The sequence below is a fragment of the Rattus norvegicus genome, chromosome 14, assembly GCF_021556685.1.
Source record: "Rattus norvegicus strain SHRSP/BbbUtx chromosome 14, alternate assembly SHRSP_T2T, whole genome shotgun sequence".
NCBI lineage: Eukaryota > Metazoa > Chordata > Mammalia > Rodentia > Muridae > Rattus > Rattus norvegicus.
This window is the reverse complement of record NC_141547.1, coordinates 79,331,529-79,354,657: the sequence shown is the minus strand read 5'-3', so window position 1 is coordinate 79,354,657 and position 23,129 is coordinate 79,331,529. Positions and strand designations below refer to the sequence as shown.

Below are 23,129 nucleotides of genomic sequence, written 5' to 3'. Positions count from 1 at the left end.
GGCAAATACAGTTGGGGTTAGGGGGTGAAAGGCAGGCTGTGTGCCTGACCCAGGTCTTCTCACTGTCTTCCTACCCAGGGGGATCAGGATGATCGGTCCTACAAGCAGTGCAGGACCTCCAGCCCCAGCTCTGCTGGCTCAGTCAGCCTTGGGCACTACACTCCAACGTCACGATCACCCCAGCACTACAGTCGTCCAGGTAGGTATTCACCCCCACCCCACTTGTCTTGACCCCTGATGAGGTTGTATTTCTCAATGAGTTTACTGACCTAAAGTAGCTTCTTTGTTCATTGAGAAAAACAGCAGGGTGGGGGGGGTGCCAGTGGGGTCACGGAGCGTCTGGCCACTTGGACATACCAAAAGCACTACCTCAAGCAGTGGAGCAGGCAGCCAGAAGGCAGCTGGGGCTGGAGGAGTTGTCTAAACCCACAGTGCACATCTTGAGACGCATACAGCCCCAAGGCCCACACAGAACAATGTGGGCTTCTGGGGCGGTCACAGAGCTGTCAGATGTGAAATCACACATGAGGTAGGAGAGCAAGCCACAGTCTTACAGTTGTGAGCCCACGGTAGCTTGGGAGGATTAGCTGAGGAGTCAGAGTCATTGGCCACGATAGCCAGTCACAATGTCTAATGCTGTACCTATCACGCAGTAACCCTAAAGACAAGCATCCCGTGAAAGAGATTGGCAAAGGTCCCTATGCCCTTCCAGCTGGGAGACAACCCTGTGCAGGGCCTCCTACCATGTTGCCTCATTCCCCACCCCAACCCTTCCCACTCGGCTCCCAGTTTGCATTGCGTTCCTCAGCTTTGAGCTGGCATGTGAAAGCCACAGGGACCATGCACAAGACGCTCTGCCTTTTGGAGGGATTTTTCCAGGCTGCTTCTTTCCTGCCAGCTGTGCATGACCCATTTTCACACCTGTGGACCATAGCTCTTAATTTCGAAAACTTTGTGGAAAAATCAACTTAGCTGTTTGCAGTCATTTTCATTGATTCCTTGCAATATTCTTGGTCCATCCTGCTCAGTGAGTGCAAAGAAAGAGGGTGAGTGAGTATGTGCATGAGAGATTAAGTGAGTGAGTGAATGAGTGAGTGAGTGAGTGAATGAATGAATGAGTCAATGAGGTAAGAGTGTTAATGAGTAAGTAATGAGTAATGGGTCAGTGGATGATTAAGTGAGTGAATTAGTACGTGAGTAAATGAGTGAATGAATGAATGAATGGGGTTAGTCAGAGAGTTAATGAGTAAGTTAATGAATGAGTCACTGGATGATTAAGTGAGTGAATTAGTGAGTGAGTGAATGAATAAATGAATGAATGAATGGGGTTAGTCAGAGAGTTAATGAGTAAGTTAATGAATGAGTCACTGGATGATTAAGTGAGTGAATTAGTGAGTGAATGAATGAATGAATGAATGAATGAATGAATGGGCTAGTCAGAGAGTTAATGAGTAAGAAAATGAATGGGTCAGGGGATGATTAAGTAAGTGAATTAGTGAGTGAGTGAATGAATGAATGGGCTAGTCAGAGAGTTAATGAGTAAGTAAATGAATGGGTCAGGGGATGATTAAGTAAGTGAATTAGTGAGTGAGTGAATGAATGAATGGGCTAGTCAGAGAGTTAATGAGTAAGTAAATGAATGGGTCATTGGATGATTGAGTTAATTGGGAGAATAAGCACATGAGTTAGTGAAAGACTGAGTCAGTGAATGTAGACGTGTTAGTGAGTAAACTAAGTGAAGGAGAGGATGAATGGGCGAGCAGGTGTGTGGACAGCAGTGACTTTCTTGAGCCCTTCCCCCAGGTCCCCTGTGATTTGACCCCTGACTTTGCATCACCAGGAGGGCCTGGCTACTGACTGCTTGGTCAGGGGTCAAGCCCAGAGGGCTAAGCTTTGTATCTGGACTGTCGAGTGCCATGAGAATGCTGGTGACAGACCACTCTTTGACCTCTGGAAGCTGCCCCCCCCACTGTCCTTGTTCACAAGGACACCCCAAAGTGAGCCATGGACAGGGCCCCAGATGTGTCCCAAGCTCTGGCTGCCACCCTGTGTCTCAGATGCAGCATCTCCTGACCCCATCTGAAGGAGATGGCTCACAGCCTTCTGGGTAATCCTATTCAGGTGCCCCAGGAGAGCAGAGGGGCAATGTCCCTGGCCAAGTGGGGACTAGGGCGAGTTGGTGGCTCTGGGGTGGAGGAGCCCAGGGTTACTGACTGCTCTCTGTTGCCCGCAGCTGGTACTGTGAGTGTTGGTACCAGTAGCTGTCTGTCCCTGTCCCAACACCCAAGCCCTACATCCGTGTTCAGACATCATTACATCCCCTACTTCCGAGGTAAGGCGTGCAGTGCACAGCGGGGGTTGCTCGTCCCATGTCTCCGCATGGCTTCCAGAGCCCTGTGTCTCATGCCTGTGTACTTCCTGTGTTGTGTGTGTCTGGCTCTATTCTTGTCAGTGTGTCCATGTCCTGGAAGGAAAACAGGGTGGTTTGTCACTAAGAGAACAGCTGGAGGGAGCATCTCAATGAACACCTTGCTGGAGGTGGGGGAGTCCTCAACCCATCCTCCATCCTCCGTCCTCCATGGTAGGGTACTGTTAGTGTTAGCCTTCAGGAGCAGGAGCTGAGATGTGGAGAGGTGGTGATGTCCACAGCCTCAGACCCCTGGTGGCTGGGTCAGCACTCAACTCAAGTGGCTCCAACCCCTGGGTCTTTCCAAGGCATCATACCAGCCACAATCCATGTCCTGTAGATTGTATACATGGATGAGAGAGTAAATGCCCTTAGTGATTTATTCCACACTAAGAGCTGAATTATGTGTACCCCAAGTTCACGTATGGATGGCCAAACCTCCATACAGCAGTGTTTAAAGAAACAATGTTAAGGCAGGTAGGGTGATGGAGGTAGAGAAAGGGTCACATATGCTGGCCTTGTAAGGTCAGAAGATGGCCCTGGGCATTATTTGCACATTTAAGATCAGTGATGAACTGAGCAGAGCCCTCAGCACTGCCATGCCTTCCTTGCCTCTTCATGGGCTCTCCACACATCTCAGTCTCTAGCAGTGATTAAGTTCCTAGTGACGATGCACAGCCCCGAATGCTACATCCCTAGAGCAGCACAGTGGCTTCTGGGGCCTTAATTCATGTACGTCTTATCTGTGGGAGTCTCAGAGTAAGGGGGGCTCGCTCCCAAAACCTGAGGGGAACCTGATCACTTTGGAGGAATCAGACAGGTCTCAGAGCCTGATATCTTTCTTTCCTTTGCCCAATGGCCCTGTGAGGGAGGTCCTGCCTTAGTGGATCAGATACCTCTGGGTTCATGGTCAGCCTGAGACCATTGGCTATTGCTGCTCCTGTTCTTAATGGAGGAGGAGCAGAAACCCATAGCTCTGCCCTCCAACTGACTTCCATGGAGGACTGTGACCTTGGGCTCTCCAGCATCCTTCAGACCATGCCTCGAGGAGGTAGCAACCATGAGATGAGTACCTGCTGGAGGTTCAGAACAAAGCCGGACACAGGTCCTTCCCTAGAATCTCCTGAGGACCATCTTGCTCCTAGTCTCTGGACACCCTGTCCATAGCACACAGCCACAGCTGTGGCATCTGCCAAATCTCTGGAAAATTCCTTCTTACTCCCATGGGTGCTTTGTAGTATTTGGGACACAGTGGAGACAACTTACTATCTGATGCTAGTTGAGGGCTCCCAGGTAGACATGCTGTCCTGGTCCAGCCCTCTCCTGACCTAGCTAGCTGGTGACAGGGCCTCTCCCTCTCCCCTCTGTCCATCTTCCACGCAGTTCAGACATTATAGCCTCCCACTGAGTCTCAGGGCCTAGGGCCTAGGGCCTCTCTATCCCCAGACCTAAGTCAGGTGAGGAAGGGGCTGGTGACAGTCATTGGCACATTACTGTCAATTTCAGACCTTGGTTGAAGTGGTGTAAGGTTTAAGCCTGACTCTGACTCGATAAGAAACAGGCTGCAAGGGTTGGGGATTTAGCTCAGTGGTTAGAGTGCTTGCCTAGGAAGCGCAAGGCCCTGGGTTCGGTCCCCAGCTCCGAAAAAAAAGAACCAAAAAAAAAAAAAAAAAGAAAAAGAAACAGGCTGCAAAGATGGGAGATGTGTGCTGCTGATGTCACTTTTCTGGGGTCTGACTGGAGGGCCTGCCACAGTACTAGTGTCATGAGAAGGAAGAAAGTCAGAGGAATCAGGGCAGAGCCTCAGATCAAAGCCCCAGCGTGCATATACCCAGCCAGTGATTCTCATCTTGCCAAGGGTCCCCTCGCCAGCTCTAAAGCAGGTCCCTAAGCCCTGGTTCCTCAGCTCAGAGGAAGTTCTAGTTAGAAACTACACATGCCTTGGGTATGGTCCCCAAAGGACCATGACATGTGGTTGTGAGCCAGACTTGCTCTAGTGGGACTTTGGGAAAGTTCAGCCACAGCTAACCACAGAATCTTCAAGGCCAGGGCCAAGCACAGCATCTTCAAGGCCAGGACCAACCATAGCATCTTCAAGGCCACAACCAACCGCAGCCATAGAAACCATAGTTGCAACAAGAAAATAGATAATGAGTCACTGGTTCATAGATGACACAATGTCCACAAATCTATACCAAAAAGACCAGCTAAATAAGAGCATATGGGGAACAACTGCTGCACAGAAGGCCTCAGAATTTGTAGAGATGGTGGGTCACAGAGGTAAGCAGGACTCCCTCCACTGCATAGCCAAGTGTGTGCTGAGACCTCGAGAGGTGCCATGTCCAGGCAAGGCGTGCATCAGGTCTGACTCCAGGTCATGAAGGCAGCGAGTGCCCTGTGGGTGATGTGACAGGGATGAGCTACCACCTCTGTGCCTTCCTCCTAAATCCATAACCTCTGTCTCTCACACTCCCAGTTGAGGGACATTCTATAGCTCTTCCCCCACCCCCGCCAGGAACTGTCAAGATCTTCAGTGACAAGGGATGCTGGTCACAGCATCGGGAAGCCAGGATGTAACAGTGGGTGTGGTGTGATGTCCTGAATGGGTCCTGAGGTAGAAAATATCTCAAGTAAAATTGTGTTAAACTCAAACTATAATTAGAACTCAGAACAGTTCCACGTCCTGGAGGCGTGTCAGAACTTAGACGTGAGCCCTGAGTGAGGGCACCTTCTGGAACCATCTAAAACCATTCCAAAGCAAAATGTTAACTTAAAATGTAAAGAAGCCATGGGCCCTACCAGAGCTGGGGCTGCTCAGCTGTCCTTGGGAAGTGTCAGAAGCACCCCGGATATGACGCCTTCAAAAAGAGCCATGAGCCTGGACAAAGGAGCCTCCTTGGCTGTCCTTGGGTGACATGGGGGGGCTGGGGGCCTTATCATTTTGGATCATTGAGGAAAGGTGGTTTCCAAGCAGTCAGTGTGCCAGTTGACATGGAGGCAAGATGGTACCAACTGTGTGGGGCTGACGTGAGCATACCATGAAAGCACGCAGCGAAGCTGCAGGCAGGTCTGTGGAGTTGAGGACAGCAGGGTGTTTTTCAGCGACATCAGACAGGCAAGCACGCTCACAGAAAGAGAAAGGGCCTGGCCTTCCTGAGCCTTTTGTCAACCAGGTGGATCCTGAGCCTAAACTCAGGGAAGTAGACAGTATGGACTCTGGGAAGGGCCTTGCAGGTCAGACAGGGGATGGGGAAGACTTAGTGGCAGTGATCCAGACAGGGACCAAGGTCTGGGAAACTGTAGCCGCTCTAGTGAGTGCATGTGATAGGAATTCCATTTGTCATTTCAGGGGACATCACACTATAGGCCAAGCTCTGGAGGGGACAGGAATGTTGGACCATTTTAGAACCCTCAGTCAACTGGGAGAGGATGACAGAAACAATCATAATGTCAAGATAGAGAAAGAAAGGCTAAGCCACAGAGGCTCTGCTCAGGGATGATACCCAGTAGGGACAGTTTCCAGCCTGAGTGGAATGCCTACAGTTGTTTTTTTCAAACTATGTCTGTCATGACTTATGCAACACAGAGAGTCATGCTATCATGTGTAAAAGAAGCCTGTGCTGGCCATCTCCCTGAGGTGAGGTCCCTGCTACTGCTAGGAGCAGCTGATGTAGCCAAAGTCAGAAGGGTCTATATCATTCTAGAACAAAATCTTTAGTCTCCTAAGTGCCATCAGTGTTTACAGGAGAAATTAGTGACCATGATCAGGCAGGAGAAAATACCCAAAGTAGGAGTCATCAGTCTCCTTTGGTGGCCACCGGTTTGACCCTTCTCCAGCCATCCAGCAACCCCCAACTCCCTTTGCTCATGCTGCCTGTCTGTGATGTCCCTTGCTGTCTCCAGCCCATCCAGGCAGGGTTTCTGTCCCATTGGCTTTAGGGTCCTGCTGCTTGATCTTGCCATTCAAAGGTTCTTAGAGCTAGAGAGCCTGTTCCTTGCCAGTAGCCCTATCAGCTACTGCAGCGTTCAGGAAGTCTAAGAGAAGGGAGCAGTTGTGCCTTGGGGTGTCCTGCTGTGAGCTGTGCTCCTCATCCCATGTCCAGTACCACCGTGTTCTGTCTATCACATCCTGCATCGGAGGGAGGCGGGGCATCCACTCAGGTCACCAGGTGTCTCGGATGGGTGATTCGATCGTCCACCCTCCTTCACAGAACACAGAACAGCTCTAGCCGAGAGAGGTTGGAGGCAGTAGAGCGTCCTCGTTTTGCTTGCCAAAAGCAGCCGTGTCAGGACTGTGGAAGTGGATGGATGCTGATCCCCAGTTCCCCACATAGGCAGAGCCTCTTCTGTTATTGTGAGGACTGCTTTTGACCCATTCCCCACACCTTAGTCCTATTCTCACAGTTAATTGGTGGAATCTCCAAGCAAGCAGGACCTTCCTGCACGAGCTACATCAGGGAGACAGGAATCGTGAGTCTGCAGTGTGTGTTCACACCCCAGGATCCTGGGCTCTGCCCACTGCACACTCTTGGCCCCTCCAGTCACTGCCCCTTTGTCCCCTCCACCCCCTAGAGCCAGGCACACTCCAGATTGGAACAGAAGTCATAGGGTCCATGGCTCCAGCATGGACTTCCTTCAGGCAGGATAGAGGGTTCGCTGCAGATGAGCTCTTTTTGCCTGAAACCTTCTGCTTTGCTTCTCTGCCTCTCACATGCTGTCTCTGCCCTTCCACCTGGAGGCAGCGAAAGTGGCCGTAGCACTCCAAGTCTCTCAGTGCACTCCGACAGCAGGCCTCCTTCCTCTACCTATCAGCAGGCTCCGAGACACTTCCACGTCCCAGGTAGGTTCCTGCATGTTTGTGACTTTCTCATGCACCATCTTGCCCACACCCGAATGTCAGAGCATCCTCAAACACTGAGTTTCCTTAAAAGCTACTCCATGGAGTAGGGTGTAGTGGTGCATACCAGGTATCTCAGCACTGAGATAGGGGCGATGTCAGGAGGGTCACGAGTTCAAGGCCAGTCTGGAATAGGAAAAAATTTTTTTCTCCAAATCAAAAACACAAAACTCCTAATGCAGTGTGTTTTTTGCACACTCCCCACAAACTGACATACACCTGGGTTTTTCTCCAAGTCTCACAAATACTGAGAAAATGTTTTTGTCCTGGGTCCAAGGTGGAGAAAAGAGTCTGAGTTATCTGCATCCCGATGACCCATGGATCTTGCTTGCTGCCTTCCCTGCCCTGTCTCCCTTCCTGTTCCCTTCTGATCTGCAGTGGTGTTTAAATGGGGGGGGGGAGTTGCTTGGTGGAGGTGTGGGGCTTCATCCTCAGCCACTTGGCAGTTTTGAAAACTCTCTGGTAATTCTGGGCTGGGTGAACTAGGAACTGACAGAAGCCGCTGGGTGGAGAGCATCGTAGCCGCCTCCCTGCTCCCCTCACATTCTTTCCTTCTCTTTCCTTCTTCTTTCCCAGACACTGGCGTAAAAGATAACATCTATAGGAAACCCCCTATCTACAAACAGCACGGTATGGTCGGTCTGGTGGACTCTTCTGCCGTGCGTTGCCTGCATGTCTGTTGCTCCCTCTCGCTTCTGAATGCCTGCTCCCTTCGCTGTGTCCTGATCCGAGGCTCCGGGAAGCCCCGCTGTCTAGATATTAGATGCACACTCCCCCGTAGGCTCCTGGGAGGCCTCTCTTTCACAAGAGAGGAGACATGTGCAGAGGCCAGTGCATGGCGGCTGGGGCTGGGGCTAGGGTGCATGTGCTAATTAAGAACCTTTATTTGGTGATTTGGATGCTACCATGAGAGGCCCAGTTGAGATGATGAGGGACTGGGCTTTTTACCCATGCCCTGACACAGGCCTGATCTTTGGAAAATAATGACTCGGAACCAGTCACAATTTAGGGAGACTTTGGGCCCCATCTTTTGAGAATATCTGTGATAGGATGGGATGCCTTGTCCTTAGCCAATGGGGTTCCTTGTATTGTGCTAGAGGTGGTTTGCAGCAAGGCTGCCTCCTATCCCCCTGACCCCCCACATCTTCTCCACATGGACTTGCGTGGGACAGATATGCAAGGAGAAGAATGCTTGAGTGGGGGAGCAGGACCCTAAAGGAGTCGGAGTTTCGATTTCTGGTGACTGGGGAGGTCACTGCAGTGCCATGAGCCTCAGTTTCCTCATCTGCAAACCAGACTCCTCTCTCCTTCTGCCCTCCACCTCTTCTGCTCCATTTCCTTCCCCTTGCCCTTTCTGTCCCTTTAACCCTCATTCCTCCAGGACTGGGTATGAGGTACTCACAGAGTGAATGTGGAAACGGCTCAAAACTGTAAATGGCTGTGCACAGTGGAGACTTAAGTCATCACTAGAGATGGGAGAGAAGGGGGATTCTATGGAGAGCTCTTGTTTAGATGTGCCAGAGGAAAGCACCCACTTCCCACACTGACAAGTGCTAGATAGCTTACCGAAGCTCTGCTGTGTTGGGTTTGGTTCCTCAGTGGTGGCGAGAGGCCCTGAGCTCTGCGTCTTTCCTCCTCCTTTCAGAAAAAAGGAAGGGGATTGAAGTCCTGGTTTTTAGAATCTGAGTAGAGGGTATATGTATCCCCAAGGGATAGGTGGGGGCAGTTAGATTAACAGGCCTTTTACCAGAAACAGAACTGCTGCGCCCTAGTCTTACAGGTGGGGAAACTGAGGCCCAGGCAAAGGACAGAGCACCACGCTGGACAGTCTTTGAGAAGGGCCATGATCTCTGTGCTCTCCAGAGCCTAGGATAGAGCTTGCCTTGTGGGGCCTTAATTAACCACCGCTATCTCTCATCTCCACTTGGCTTCTTTTTTTTTTTTTTTAAAGATTTATTTATTTATTATATATAAGTACACTGTAGCTGTCTTCAGATACACCAGAAGAGGGCATCGGATCTCTTTACAGATGGTTGTGAGCCACCATGTGGTTGCTGGGAATTGAACTCATGACCTCTGAAAGAGCAGTCGGGTGCTCTTAACCGCTGAGCCATCTCTCCAGCCCTCCACTTGGCTTCTTAACTGTGTGGTTAATATCCACGGTCCAAGGGGAGTTGGCCTTGGCAAGAGGCAGGGTTAGAAAATCACCTTTTGAAATTGACCACTGGCATCTGATAGGGCCACACTGAAGCAGAGTGTTGGTGTTCAAAACCCCTAGGGGAGGTCAGGTTCACAGTTATCAGCCACCAGCCTTGCAGTCTAGGCATAAGACACTTGCCTGTCTACAGGCAACCCTGGCTTGAAGAAGCCTTGAACAGTCATCCAAGCTCAGGATTCTGTATGTTGATTCTGTAAAGATTCAGATCTTAGAGTGTATTGCCTCTGCCAGGCATTCAGCAACACAAACCCATGATAGGAACGCAGCGAGTCGTGCAAGCCTTGAGTGACTAGAAAGGTTTAGCAGGCATAGAAGGGTTAAAAAAAGAACCCTTGGGAAATACAGATGTACACAGGGCCTTTGTGTTCCAGTTCATGCATTTGAGACCTTTGCTCTTCACAAGCCCTCCCCACCCCCAATTTCGGATGGGAGCGTATACATGCATGCTGTGTGCATGCATGCCTGTGTACCTGTGTGTATGCTTGACCCCCCACACCCCAGCGCTTGCTTCATCAAGGCGACTTGACCACAGGCCTTCCCCGAGGAGCTCCAGAGCCTGATCTAGGCATGAGCAGCAGTAGTTTAAATCCTCACTCCAGCTTGAAACAGCCCCTGGGGGCCGTGGTGAATCACAAGACTGTTTCATTAGCTTAAGGTCCTATATTTAGCGTATTGAAAGCGGCCACGCCTTTCCGTTGATGATTTGCTCTCGTTTCCTGCAAAGTCACTGGACGTGGATGCTTCTGGGTTCTGCCACTGCTATTCTTCTTGGAAGCCTGAGTCTCATTTCTGCTTTTGGGAGCCTTAAGGACAGCCAGGCCTCTCTGTGCCCACAGGGTGGAAGTGACACTTGGTGTGGAGAGCAAGATGCTTTTGAATCCGTGGGACGGTCATTAATGCACTGCTGCCCCCTGCAGCTTTTGGTTTTGGACATTCTGGGACCTTACTGTATTTCTCTATCAGTTCCAGCTCTGTTTGCTTGTTGTTTACCGGTTGTGTTAAGAAAGAGAGGAAGCAACATAGGAAGTGATGGAAGGAGGGCAAGCAGGGGGGAGAAAGGTCAGGAACATACACACCTGTGTGCACACTCTCTTATACATGCATATACACACCTGTGAGCCCACAGATGCCTGCATCCATATGTGCTTGCACACACACAACTACATGCACACACACACAACTGCATGCACACATACCTGCACATACACACATACCTGCATACACAAGCAGCATCCCACTATGTCTGTCACCTTGGGGAGGCAGTTATGGGGAGAAACACAGCTGCCCTCATCCAGAGACTTAGCAGGGAGAAATGCTTCCTTCAGAAAACGGGTCTGGCCTTGTGCCTCCCAGTGCTTTCAGACAAACTCTGAAAGTGGCAGAGTGGCTTGAGCAGTCTCTCAAAGGAAGGAAGGCATCTGCTTTAAGACTGTTGTTTAGTTTGTTTTCCTGTTGCCATGGTACAACACCCTGACAAAATCAACTGAAGGGAGGAGGGGTTTATTCCAACTTGGAGTTTCAGAGTGTGGCCATCTTAGCAGAGACATCGAGGTGGCAGGAGCTACAAGTACCTAGTCACATCCCGTGCACAATCAGGAAGCCACGAGTGTCAAAGGACAGTGCTTGGCTTGACTTCTCCTTTTTATACAGCTTGGGGAAGGTTCACCCACTTCTACTGCTGCCCCTCTCAGGGATTTCTTTCCTAGAAGATTGAGTCTCACTCTGGTTTGGGGTCTTCTAGGGTGTGGTGAAAGGCCAGGTGTCAGGTAGGCTCTGTGCCCACAGAGAACATTAGAAACTGGGTACTCCCATGGGGCATGTGTAGCAGACGTCCTCAAGGGACATGGGACATGTCTGATAGGAAGTCAGTCTTTCCAGAGAGGGCTTTAGGCCCAGTCCTGTGGGGCTAAGAGATGTTTCTCTGTCTTCTGAAGACACGATAGGCCTGCTTCTCTGGAAGAGGGACAGTGGGTGGGAGAAAAGCCAGTGAACAGAGATGTTGGCTCCATATCCTTTTCTCTGATGTCACTGTCAATTCTGGCAACAGTCAGCAAACAGATGCCATTCACTCAACTTCATAGAAGGAAGCCAAATGCCAAGAGATGCCAGGGGCTTTCACTAATTTAGCTAAAGTGTAGTCTTTAAACATCCACTGTATGTTTGACTCTACCTCAAGGCTGGAGACATAATGACGGCCAACCATAGCCTGCCCTGGGAAGCACAGAATTGCCCCCAGCATGTATGACCAAGGTACATTCCTGCCTTGAAGTAGAGAATTGATAGAATTGCTCCCATTATATGCACACACACACACACACACACACACACACACACACACACACACACACACACACTGTAATTCCAAAACAATTTAAACTGTCCAGGTTGATTTGTGCCAGATAAGAGAAGTCCTGCCCATGGGTCTAGTTCTGACACCCATCTGGACCTGAGTAGAAAACCAAGACTCCCACTGTTCTGGAACCCTAAGGTCTGAGGAGAGACTTCAAGTCCCTGAGCACCTCTCCACGTGTTCAGAAACTCCTTAAGAGAGATAGCAACAACCTGGTGTGCCTAAGGCCCAGCCATCAAAGTCTGTGCTAGGACACTCACAGGATGACACTAGACACTGGCAGGGGTGACTCTACACTGATGGCAGTCACAGCTCCAGTAGAGACCTGAGCTGAGCACTCTGTAACAGTCTTGGTGGCCACCTGGAAGCCAGAGCTATGGAAGTGTGGACACCACCAGAAGGAAGGTGCTTGACTCCCGTGTAGCCACTGTGTTGTGTCCACCTACTTTCCAAGTCCACTTATCTGTTGGAGGTCAATATACTTGTCACTGGAGGCACATTAGATGCTGCTGTGACCTCGAGCATCTCCTGTCAGTTGCTCAGTGGGGAGGTAGATGTGTGCCCTGTGAGCAAAGGTTAGGCCTTGTAGCTTATACACCTTGCAGGGAGAACAAAGTCCATCCGCAGAGACAGAAAAGGACCATGTCTGTTTCTTGCTTTCCTATACTCAGGACAGGGCAGGTGCACACTGTGCAGTGGGGAAGGAGAGGATGGATACTGAAGGGCTAGGCGGCAGAAGCCCAGCATGACGAGGGACAGGTAGATAAAGGACTGCGTGCATGAGTGGGTGCCTCAGTGGACAAAAGAATAGACGGAAGCAGACAAAGGGAGGTACGCATAGGTGGGCGGTTGGGTGAATAACTGGAGAACGGTGAATACAGGGATGGGTGAGTCAGTGGGTGCATGAGTGAGTGAAAGGTAGGTAGGTAGGTAGACAGACAAATGATAGATGGTTTAGTGGGTGGGTGGATGGATAGTGCATGGGTGGATGGATGGATGGATGGATGGATGGATGGATGGATGGAAGAACTGATGATTGGTTGATACATGATTAGTAGAAGATAAATAGGTGATGGATGAATAGATGGATGGATGGATGGATAGTAGATAGATAGATAGATAGATAGATAGATAATAGATGGATGGATAGATGATGGATGGATGATAGATGGATGATAGATAGATGGATAGATAGATGGATGATAGATAGATAGATAGATAGATAGATAGATAGATAGATAGATAGACAGATAGATAGATGGCTTAGTGGATGGATGGATGGATGGATAGAAGATAGATAGATAGATAGATAGATAGATAGATAGATAGATAGATAGATGGCTTAGTGGATGGATGGATGGATAGATGATAGATTAGATAGATAGATAGATAGATAGATAGATAGATAGATAGATGGCTTAGTGGATGGATGGATGGATGGATAGATGATAGATAGATAGATAGATAGATAGATAGATGATGGATGGATAGATGGATGATAGATGATAGAGAGATAGATAGATAGATAGATAGATAGATAGATAGATAGATAGATGATGGATGGATAGATGGATGATAGATGATAGAGAGAGAGAGAGAGAGAGATAGATAGATAGATAGATAGATAGATAGATAGATAGATAGACAGACAGACAGACAGACGGCTTAGTGGATGGGTGGATGGTTAGTGGATAGATACATGAGGAGATTCATGGGTTAGTGTCTGGGTGGACAGGTGGATGAGCAGGTAGGATGAGTGGGTGTGTAGAATGTCAAGAGAGTAGATGAAATGGATGAGCAGCCAGAGGCACACTTGTGTGGCACATCAAGGAAGGAGGGAAGCGATGCCGGCAAATTACCTTCAGGGTTGACCTCTTGCCTATTCCTAGCATGGCAGACCTGTAAGCTGCCTTTCATTTCTTGAGGCACTGTCTTGCCTGGTCTGCCTGAATTAGAGGGGTATGGTTGGCATTTTCCATTTCACAGATCAGGAAACCTAGGCTCAGAGTTGTTACGGAAGCAACCTACCAACAAGGCAAAATGCCTTTGGCTCTGGCCTGGCAAACTGCACACCTGCCGCGGTTCGTAGTGTTGGCAGAGGACCTCGTTAAGTCTCCATGGAGCATTCCCTCAGCAAGCAGAGAATTATTCTGGAGCCCTGGGTGGCATTATGCTATTGTGTTAGCCTTAGCTATATGAAATCTTGAAAATCCGTGGTCTGGGCTACCAGGGTGGGATTTCAGATCCCAAAAAAGCCCCTAGCACACATGGTGGAGAAGAACTGTCAGAGCTTAGAGTGGCCCCAGCATGCTTGTCCCGGTGCCCTCTCAGTGCTGGCGCAGTAGCCACATTTGACAGCCATTGCCTGAGCAGCAGGAGTCACACAGCCCACCTCTCTGAGTACCCCCATTGGACCTCCCCAGCAGGCCGGTAGTTCACTGGGCTCTGGATGTGGAGAGAACAGAGGGTTTACTTTCAACTAAAAAAAAAAAAAAAATCCTGGGAGATGCAGCAGCCACTGGGGGAGACGCAGAGTCAGCATATCTACAATGGAAGTACTCAGTCTTCAATTTTGGCCCTATCTTGTCAAGGTCCTGTAGCCCAGTCCCCAATGTCCAAGCTCTCTGGCCTGGTGTCAGTTTTGTCCTTGGTGGTGCAGGAGGCAGGGCGCTCCAAGAGATGGGCAGGGCTGAGCCCACCGCAGGCTGCAGGTAAGAAGCCCGTCTGCTCTCCTCCCTGAGCTCAGCCCTAGCTGGTGAGGCTTCCAGAAATTGCTGTGTGCATGGGTTTGGGGTAGATCTTGGTAGGTCTCCCTGCACTGACCGGGTCCTGAAATAGACCAGCATGCCTTGCATGGTTTCTTTGTTTACTCCTGGGAACAAGGTCAGCCCAGTGGGACGACAGAATGCTGCCAAGAGTCTTCTTGGTAAACACACTGCTGTGGCATGAACTTTTGTTCTGAGTGAGCTCATCTCTGGGCATTCTGTCACTCTTTGATGTTTCTCAAGGACTCCTCCAGTGGCATAGCTCAGGGCTGGGCAGGTAGCTCAATGGGACAGGCAGGGGAAAGCCCAATTCGTGTCACTCTCAGCCCTTCACCTCATTTCATGCTGGTCTCAAAAGTGAGGGATTGCCCTGAGCCACAGGCTCTCCATCTGTGAAATGGGGAAAATCCCCGTTTTGAAGAGCTTGTGATGGGAAAAGAGCAGTGATGCTCAAGAAGCGTGCACCTGTGTCTGTCATCAAGGCCACTAAGACCGAGACCTTCTGTCCCTTCAGGTTCCCCCTCCAAAGGTCAATATTATATCCATCAAAATCCAAATGGCTACACCTGCGAATGTGGTTCCATTTCTCCAGGTTGGAGGCGTGACTAGAATTAAAGTGAGGTGGTGCTTTGCTCAGGGCACAGGCACCTCCTGAGTCCCAAGTCCCTGAGGATTCTGCTCTAGTGTGTCATTCTTCCAGCCTGTGAAAAGCATTCATTGCATTGTCCTTTTCATTGATTTTTTTCCCACTTTTGAGCATTATGTAAAGTAGGGCCCCTGGGACAAACACAGGGTGAGCTGCCTTTACAGACTGATTTTCCCTTCCAGCCGCCAGGCGACTGGACGTGGAGGACAGCAGTTTCGACCAGGATAGCAGGAAGGTAAGAAGGGGTACCACAGCCCTGCGGGATGGGATGGCCACTCCAGGGGAATCTCCACTCCTCTCTCTCTGCCCTTGGTCCCTTGGTCCCAAGAGGACCAAAGTGGGAGCCACACCCACCTGCCTCCTTTAACGCTCAGTATGGGCACATGCTTTGCCAGTGTCCTGACTCTGCCATGTAGCCAGGTCATAGTTCTGGGAGTGAGGAGACCTGAATGTCGACAGAAAACAACCCCAGTGCATTCTGGGGTATTTGATATGAAGGTTCTAGAACAGCTTGGCAGGTGGGCTTTTTGTTTGTTTCTGTTTCTGTTTTGTTTTTAAATGGCCAGAGAGTAGAATGTCACAGACCTTACTGGCATACCTCTTGGATGTGGCCAGTTGTAAAAGTGCCCCGAGAGGATGTGGGCACCAGGCATCACCACAGCAGCAGGCTGTAGGCAGCATTTCTCCAGCTGCTTCATGAACTTTCAGAGTGAGCTTCCTTTAATGGTGAGACTGGTGTGAAACGTTTGGCTTCTCACGGTGGAGTTGGCTTATGGGTTATAAGTACGGAGCTGCTAGAAGCTTCTGGTGAAACGTCACCATTGTAGCCTCAATGTCCCCATAACTTTCTTTTCCTCTGCAGAAGACAACGTGGCTGCTCCTCAAGGGAGATGCAGACACCAGAACTAACTCTCCGGACTTGGACAGTCAGTCTCTGTCCCTCAGCAGTGGGGCTGATCAAGAACCTCTCCAAAGGATGCCAGGGGACAGCCTCTACTCACGTGAGTGGCTCTTCTGAAGCGCACCCGGAGACTGCCAGCGAGGGGCCCCTACTGAGTGGGCCCCCAAATCTCAGCTTTACTCCCCCTAAAAAAGCTAAAAGCAAGAGACAGCGTGTGGATGACAAAATTGGCAGAAAGATTGCTGTGAGTTTGAAGCCGGCCTGAGCTACCTAGTGAGACTCCGTCTCAAAAATAAAATTAAAACAAAACCAAAACCTCCCAAAGATCAGAGAGCCCTGGCCTCACCCACCGGCTCTCTGCAGTGACATAGCTAGCTGATGTGCGCACAGCGCCCTCTGGTGGCTCTCACGGAGGAGGCAAGACAGCAAAGAGAACAGCTCCCAGGGCTGCTTTTCCCTGGGGGAGGATGTGGTCATGGCCAGGAGGCGAGCACAGACCTGGAAACTGGTACAAGGCACAGTCCTGGTCCCCATAACATCCCGAGAAAGCACTTAGAGATTCCTAAGAGATATGGCCCAATGTCACGGGTAACAAAGCTGACATATGCCTAGCCTTGTGGGTGTTGTGAAGTCTGGCTTGGGGATGATCCCCAAGCATGGAGTAAATTCCCATCGTGTTGTTCACTGAAGATGCTGTGGGTGCCACCACAGGCTACAGGCAGGCTCAGTCTCACACAGAAGCAGCCTCTCGTCTAAGCTGGGCAGGAGGTTTTCCGTGGCTGTGACTGGGATTCATGGAGATCTATGGTGTGAGGAAACAGAGGGAAACCCTGGTTGCCATCATGGTGGTGCCAACTCTGAGTGAAATCTGGGCTCCCTACTCACTGACTTAGGATAGAAGCCAGAGTAGCAATGCTGACCCTCGGGTCACTAGGCGCTGGGCATACAACAGTGCTCTGCCTGGCCAGCAATAGACAGCACGACCATTCTTCAAACCCTCACTCCCGATCATGCACGGCACTGTTTGACCAGTACACACAGGAAGGGAGGGACGAGTGGAGGTACAGACAGCCAGACATTGTGACCAACTGGAAATTGGAATGTTGTTCTGTGGGAAGTCTTTGTAAGCAGTGGATGTCCCTCAGGATCTCAGAACATGCACACAAAGCCGATATCAATGTGAGAAGGCACACCAAGCGGTCCCACAGGTCTGGGTCTGCTGTAGGTTCTTTGGGGGAAGCTAGCTGAAGGCATGGTGAGAGGAAGTGGAGATTCCCCTGTGCGTGCCTGTGTCTGCTGGGCTAGCTACAATATCATCCCTCAGTGCTCTGTCCCAAGGATCTTTGTTTGCCCTGGGTGGTTGCCTAATGCTGGGAGTGCACAAGTGCTTTGTGGGACTTGAGTTTGGGCAATGAAGGCTTCTCCACAGAGCAGAACATAGTTACCCATAGCCCTCACTGCCTTGTGTAGTGTTCTGGCATCTGGGCATTAGCTGGGGACTGAAATAGAATGTCGGTGTTTCAGGATGGTATTTTTCAGGGTTTGGTCCTTGATCTATTAGGGGAGTGCCTGGTTCCATTCCCATGACCTCAACCCAGATCTCCCCCATGGCATTCAGCCTGTGCCCCCAGCAATCGCCACTGGAACTTATGGACTGCCTGAGACTCGGGACTGAGGGAAGCAGGACACGGTGTGGGAAGAAGCCAAGCTGTAGAGGTCACCTCTCGGAGTCCTGCTTCTGCTGTTGCCATGCTGTGTGGCCTGAGTGTGTACACTATACCTCCCGTGGCACTTTCTCATCTGCCTGTGCCAGGATGACGCTGTTCATCCCAGGTGCTTTTGAATGTGCTGGTCCCTGTGAGGCAGGTTGTATCAGGTGTCTTCACTGGTCATCCCCACAGTGACAAGGGCTTGTCTGTCAGCCACACAGCAAGCCAACGTGAGCGGTGCACACAGGAAGCAGCTGTTATGTGTGTGTACCTGGCCTGTAGGAACCCAGCCACCTGTACTGTACCACAGCTGAGGAGGGTTCTGCACAGTAGGACCTTTACTGAGGGTTTGAACTACTCCACCTGCCATGTACCATGTGTAGTCATGACTGCATCCCCCTGCCTTTGCTTTTCTCTTGGTGTCCTGACTTCATGTCGCCGGAGCAGGGAACCCCCAGGGTCTAGCATTGCACCTGTACCTTTATCTCCATCCCAGTGTGCTGCCCAGTCCCTCGGGGCATCTGTTCTCTGCCAGCTACTGCTATCCTAGCAATGGGTGCATGTTTTATTATATATGCATCTTCCAGCTCTGTGGGAGCCATTGATAGCTGCCCAAGTCTGCAGGAAAAGGGACAGGGTTGGCTTTTGTTGTAAGAGGCCTTAGAGTGAGACTTGATGCCCTGAATCCCCTCCCCTAGCTTGCACTCTGTGGACACATGTCCTCTGGACCCCACATTCCTGATCTTTCTTGTCCTATTCTCTCTTTTGGGGACCCTTACTTACACATGTGAGTACAGATGTGCATACACAGACACAGGCATGGTAGTCAGAGATCTGGTGGTATAATTCAGTACCTGGGTCACAAAAGACATTACTTAGGGGTCTCAGTGGTTCCTAGCAAGGCCCCAAAGTTTTCAGAGGAGTAAACCCTTGCTTTACGTCACCAGGTTGAGAGGAAGGTAGGAGGAGTGGGCTCAGGGTAGCTTGGGGCTTTGAGACAAATGAGACTCCCTGACTTAACAATTCAGGAAAAGCAAGAGAAGCCTCTCAGGGGCCACTTCACTCCAGACTGCCCTGTGCCGTTGACATTGGTGTCACCTCCGTGTCCTCCAGCATGATACCCTTGTGGAATGGTGGATGTGCCAGTGTCTGCTGATTAGCTCATTGCCTTCCCTTGAGCCATTCGGCAGCAAGCAGCTGCAGGACAGGTTTCTGTGGCTCTGTTCTTCTCCAATGGAAGGAAGGAAGGAAGGAAGGAAGGAAGGAAGGAAGGAAGGAAGGAAGGAAGGAAGGGACAGAAGGAAGGAAGGAGGGAAGGAAGGAAAGAAGGAAGGAGGGACAGAAGGAAGGAAGGAAGGGAGGGAGGGAGGGAGGGAGGGAGGACAGAAGGCGGGTGAGCCACACTTTGCCCTTCATTCTTTGACCCCTGGAGAGTGCATGGTGAGAAAGCATTGTCCCTCCCTCGTTGCCTTGTCTGTGGTTATGAAGACCAGGCTCCTCTAGGCCTGTCAGTCTCCTAGAAGTACTGAGGGTGGCAGCCAAGCAAGCACCCAGTGGCAGAGCTGTGGCTGAGAGCCCTAGGTGACAGAACACGAAGCTATCAGAACTGGAAGCTCTTTGGCATTTCCAGTACCAAATTGGGGTCCAGACAGGCAGGAGTAGTTCAGTCACCTAGCACACAGACCTTGAACCCCTCTGTGTCCCAGCCCTGTTCTAGCACGGGACCAAATCTGGGTCTGACTGTAGAGCTGCAGTGAGGGGGGACCAGTCAGGTGAAGATTGGTATCTAGAGCATACTGGGAAGGTTGCCATGGAAATAAAAGAAGTCCTCATGGAGGCCAGTGCCCAGCAGGCCTCAAGTTGACGTCCTGGAAGTAAAGGATTCTTGGGGAGGAATGAACCAGGGCAGATGCAGGACTAGCAAACTGTGTGGCCAAGTCACTGTTACCAACCCCCACCCTACCCTGTGCTGTGGCAGCCCCAGAGGACTTAAGGTTTTTTCCCATGGGACCAAGTCGGCTGGAGGGTGACAGGAAATGGCTGCCAGCGTCTGTGTTCGAGAGATATTCTGGGCAATCCATAGTACACATGAGCGTTTGTAGATTGATTTCTGCGGAGTCTCAGGGAGGGAGACACAGTGGTATAGCGGGAGAGGGACTAGCCAGACACAAGATGGGAACAGGCATGGCTTCCAGGAAAGATCTGAGGGCTACAAATGTGTCCAGGAAACCAAAAGAGGGATTGGCACAGAGCACTGTATCGGTGTCTGTCGTGCTAGCAGAGCCCCAACTAGGCACTGCTGTGGTGGCCTTGGGTCCCCAACAAGCCTGGATGCTATGACATTCCTTCATCTACAACAAGGAGAACGATCCAGGAGCCAGTAGGATGAGGTTCCTGGATCCTCGCCAGGATGCCTGGGCATGCAGTCCCTCGAGGACATCTAGGTGGGACACCCAGACACACAGGCCAGAATGCAGTGAGCCTGCAGCCACCTGCAGGCTCAAGCCTGTCCACTGGCTTTCCCAGCCTGAAGCTCACGCTGTTCAGAGCTGAGAGGAAGTACCCTGCACAGAGCAGGCACGGGCGGTCACGTACTAGACTCCAGTGAAGGGCTGGTGACCTGCCAGGACCTGTCAGTCAGTCATCAGAAGAATGTCCTGGGATACTGTGACAAGCTTGCATCTCCCACTGCATCAGGAGCTCTTTTCTCCCAGTCACACATCCCGAGTGTCCAGCAGCTACCCTGACCTCTTATGAGCCATTCCGAAAAGAAGAGAGCCGAGGACCACATGCTCAGTACTCCAAGAGAAGTCAGCAGCCTGCTTCACAGTGGCTATGGATGGGCTCCTGAGAGCTGGCACAGGGGTGCGAAGTTATGCAAAGCCTAGACCTAGCCCAGGAGGTTGGGAGTTGGCCAGTGCCTGAAGGGCTTTATATAACCTAGGGTCATGAGCGCAGAGCTATGAACTTTGCTCAGGGTCTTCTGTCTTCTATACCTGCCTCTTTCTGTGCGCGTCCACCTCTCTCTCATGGTCCCACACTCTTGAAGGTCACCTGACTGTATCAGACGTACAGGTCCCTAGAAGACCTGTTTGGGCCATTTGATCTCATATGGGTCACTTGATCTCCCTAGGCCGCAGCTCCCTTGTGTTCAAGGCACAGAGAAGCCCCTGAGTGTGTGGTATTGAACCTTTGAATGTGTAAAGGGGTTTTAAATACAAAAATTATCTGCTCTGATTCACACAGGACTCTGGAACCTTTAAAATCACGCGATGGCAGGGCCCTCCCTAAAACAGATTAGCAACTCCAAGGACAAGACCATCATAGATACACCTGTCTGGCTCTCCCTGCTGAGCACAGCTAAAAGGAGGGGACTGTAGCAGAGTAAACAACCACAAGTGGGAAGGGGGAGAAGGCTGGCCACCCCTATAGGGACAGAGTATGGATAGAGAGCAGGAGGCCAGCAGAGAGGAGACCCAGGAAGATGGTCTTTATGTACCACTAACTGTTTTCTGCCTCCCAGCTGGTGGGACAAACACACGGGCAGTGGGGTGGGGTGGGGCACCAACAACCCTAAAGGAGTCAAGAAGAATCGAGTAGCTTCTTAATCCGAGCTCCAAAAACCAGTGACCACGGGGGACAATCTGTATGCCAGGCTCTGAGCACTGGGCCCAACAGAACTGTGGCTTGCTAAAATGGAAGACTATATATATAAGACCCCATGTTTGATTACAACATTTGGATATCCAGGATTCAATCAACAATGACTTGCAGCACCCAGAACTGTGATGGCAGCATCCGAATGAAGGTGAGAGTCAGCAGACTCAAACGAACCCCAGACAGAATCCGAGGAGTCTAAGATATGCAACATCCAGGTACTCCAGGGAGCAGTTGTACCAAAACCAGAATAGAGAGCAAGTCTCACCAAAGATAATAAAAAAAATTAACTTTGAAAAGGGAATCGGCCGAAAACAAAGACAGCTGAAAACAATCAGCTGAAATCAGCTGACATTGAACTGAAAGGTAAAACAATGTAAAACCCTGTGGCATGGGTTCAGGGACAGAAAGACTGACTCCAGAGCACGTTGGAATCTTTGTTCCAGTCTAGACAATGGAGAGAAGAAAAACAAGCACCAGGGACCTGGAAACCGATCTCTGTTATCTTTGAATTCCCAGAAGGGGAGAAAGAATGGGTCAGAAACCCTCAAAGGAACAATGGCTGAAACGCTCCCAGACGCAGCAGAAGACACCCGCCCGACGAGATCAAGAAACTGAGTGAACCCTGATCAACCAAAAAAGTGCACATCAAGACATGCTACTGAGCTTCTGAACGCTAAGGTCTAAAAAACAAAACAAATGACAATAACAACAAAAAAAAACCCAACTTCTTGAAAGTGCGCAGTGAGAAAAGCAACATCGTGTACAGGGAGCGATAGTTGGTGGCTTCCGACTCCTCGTGGGAACTACAGGAACAGGAAGCAGTGTCATGTCTACCTGTGCTGAAAGGAAGGCCTGCCTACAAGTTCAGTGAGAATCTGCTTCTGGGAGGGAGGGACAAGGACCTCAGAGGAGGGGAAGCTAAGAGAAGTTGTCCCCTTAAAGAGTGGTTAAGGGACCTTTTCCAGAGAGTACGTGGTAACTTCAAGTGCTCAAAAACCTCAGAAAGGGAAGATCCTAGGGATGGGAGATGGGTCGAGTCCTACACCACCCATTCTTCTCTTCTCAAGATGCTTTCTTTCTTTTTTAAAAAATCATGGTATGTGTTTGGGTGTTTCACCTGCCTGTGTGTCTGCACACCATGTGCATCCTGGACCCACAGAGGCCCAAAGAGAGTGTTACATATAGCTGTGAGCCATCATGGAGTATTGGGAATCAAACCTGCGTTCTTCTTACTGCTTCAGCCCCATCTTCCTGAGTTTCTTACAGAAAAAAGTGTGGCCAGGGCCGGAGAGATGATTTGGTAGTTAAACACATTGCTTCTCTTGTAGAGGGCCAGCACAGGTGCCAGCACCCACACTGGGCAGCCCACAACTGCCTATAGCTCCAGTTCCAGGAGATCTGGCCTCGTCTTCTTGCCTGTGGGCACCAGCACAGACCATGCCACACGCACTCCCATTCCCACATACACATGAACATAACTAAAAATGAAATGAATCTTTTCTTTTTTTGTAATGGACCAGTCCTGTCTGGGATGGCTAGTAAGGAGTGGGGGACATTGTGTTGCCTATGGAAATAA

The 23,129-nt window shown here is 50.4% G+C and overlaps 1 protein-coding gene and 1 long non-coding RNA gene across 53 annotated transcripts in view; one reads left to right on the top strand and one right to left on the bottom strand.

Moving 5' to 3' along the window:
• Positions 1–23,129, top strand: part of Ablim2 (actin binding LIM protein family, member 2) — a 124,967-nt gene that overhangs the window by 81,924 nt on the left and 19,914 nt on the right. For 16 of the 52 annotated variants that reach the window (XR_015636726.1, XR_015636723.1, XR_015636722.1 and 13 more), the window contains 6 exons: positions 79–199; positions 2,234–2,332; positions 7,146–7,247; positions 7,881–7,934; positions 15,466–15,518; positions 16,146–16,284. Coding sequence is in view for 26 of the 52 variants with exons in the window: in XM_087583842.1 (XP_087439968.1) it covers positions 79–199; positions 2,234–2,332; positions 7,146–7,247; positions 7,881–7,934; positions 15,466–15,518; positions 16,146–16,284 (568 nt within the window). In the remaining 26 variants the exon portion in view is untranslated. 52 annotated transcript variants of the gene reach the window in all.
• Positions 4,552–10,166, bottom strand: LOC148001406 (uncharacterized). The gene is made up of 3 exons (XR_015637113.1): positions 9,993–10,166; positions 8,871–8,942; positions 4,552–7,430 (listed from the first exon to the last, which is right to left on the bottom strand). It is a non-coding gene; the product is annotated as an uncharacterized LOC148001406 (long non-coding RNA).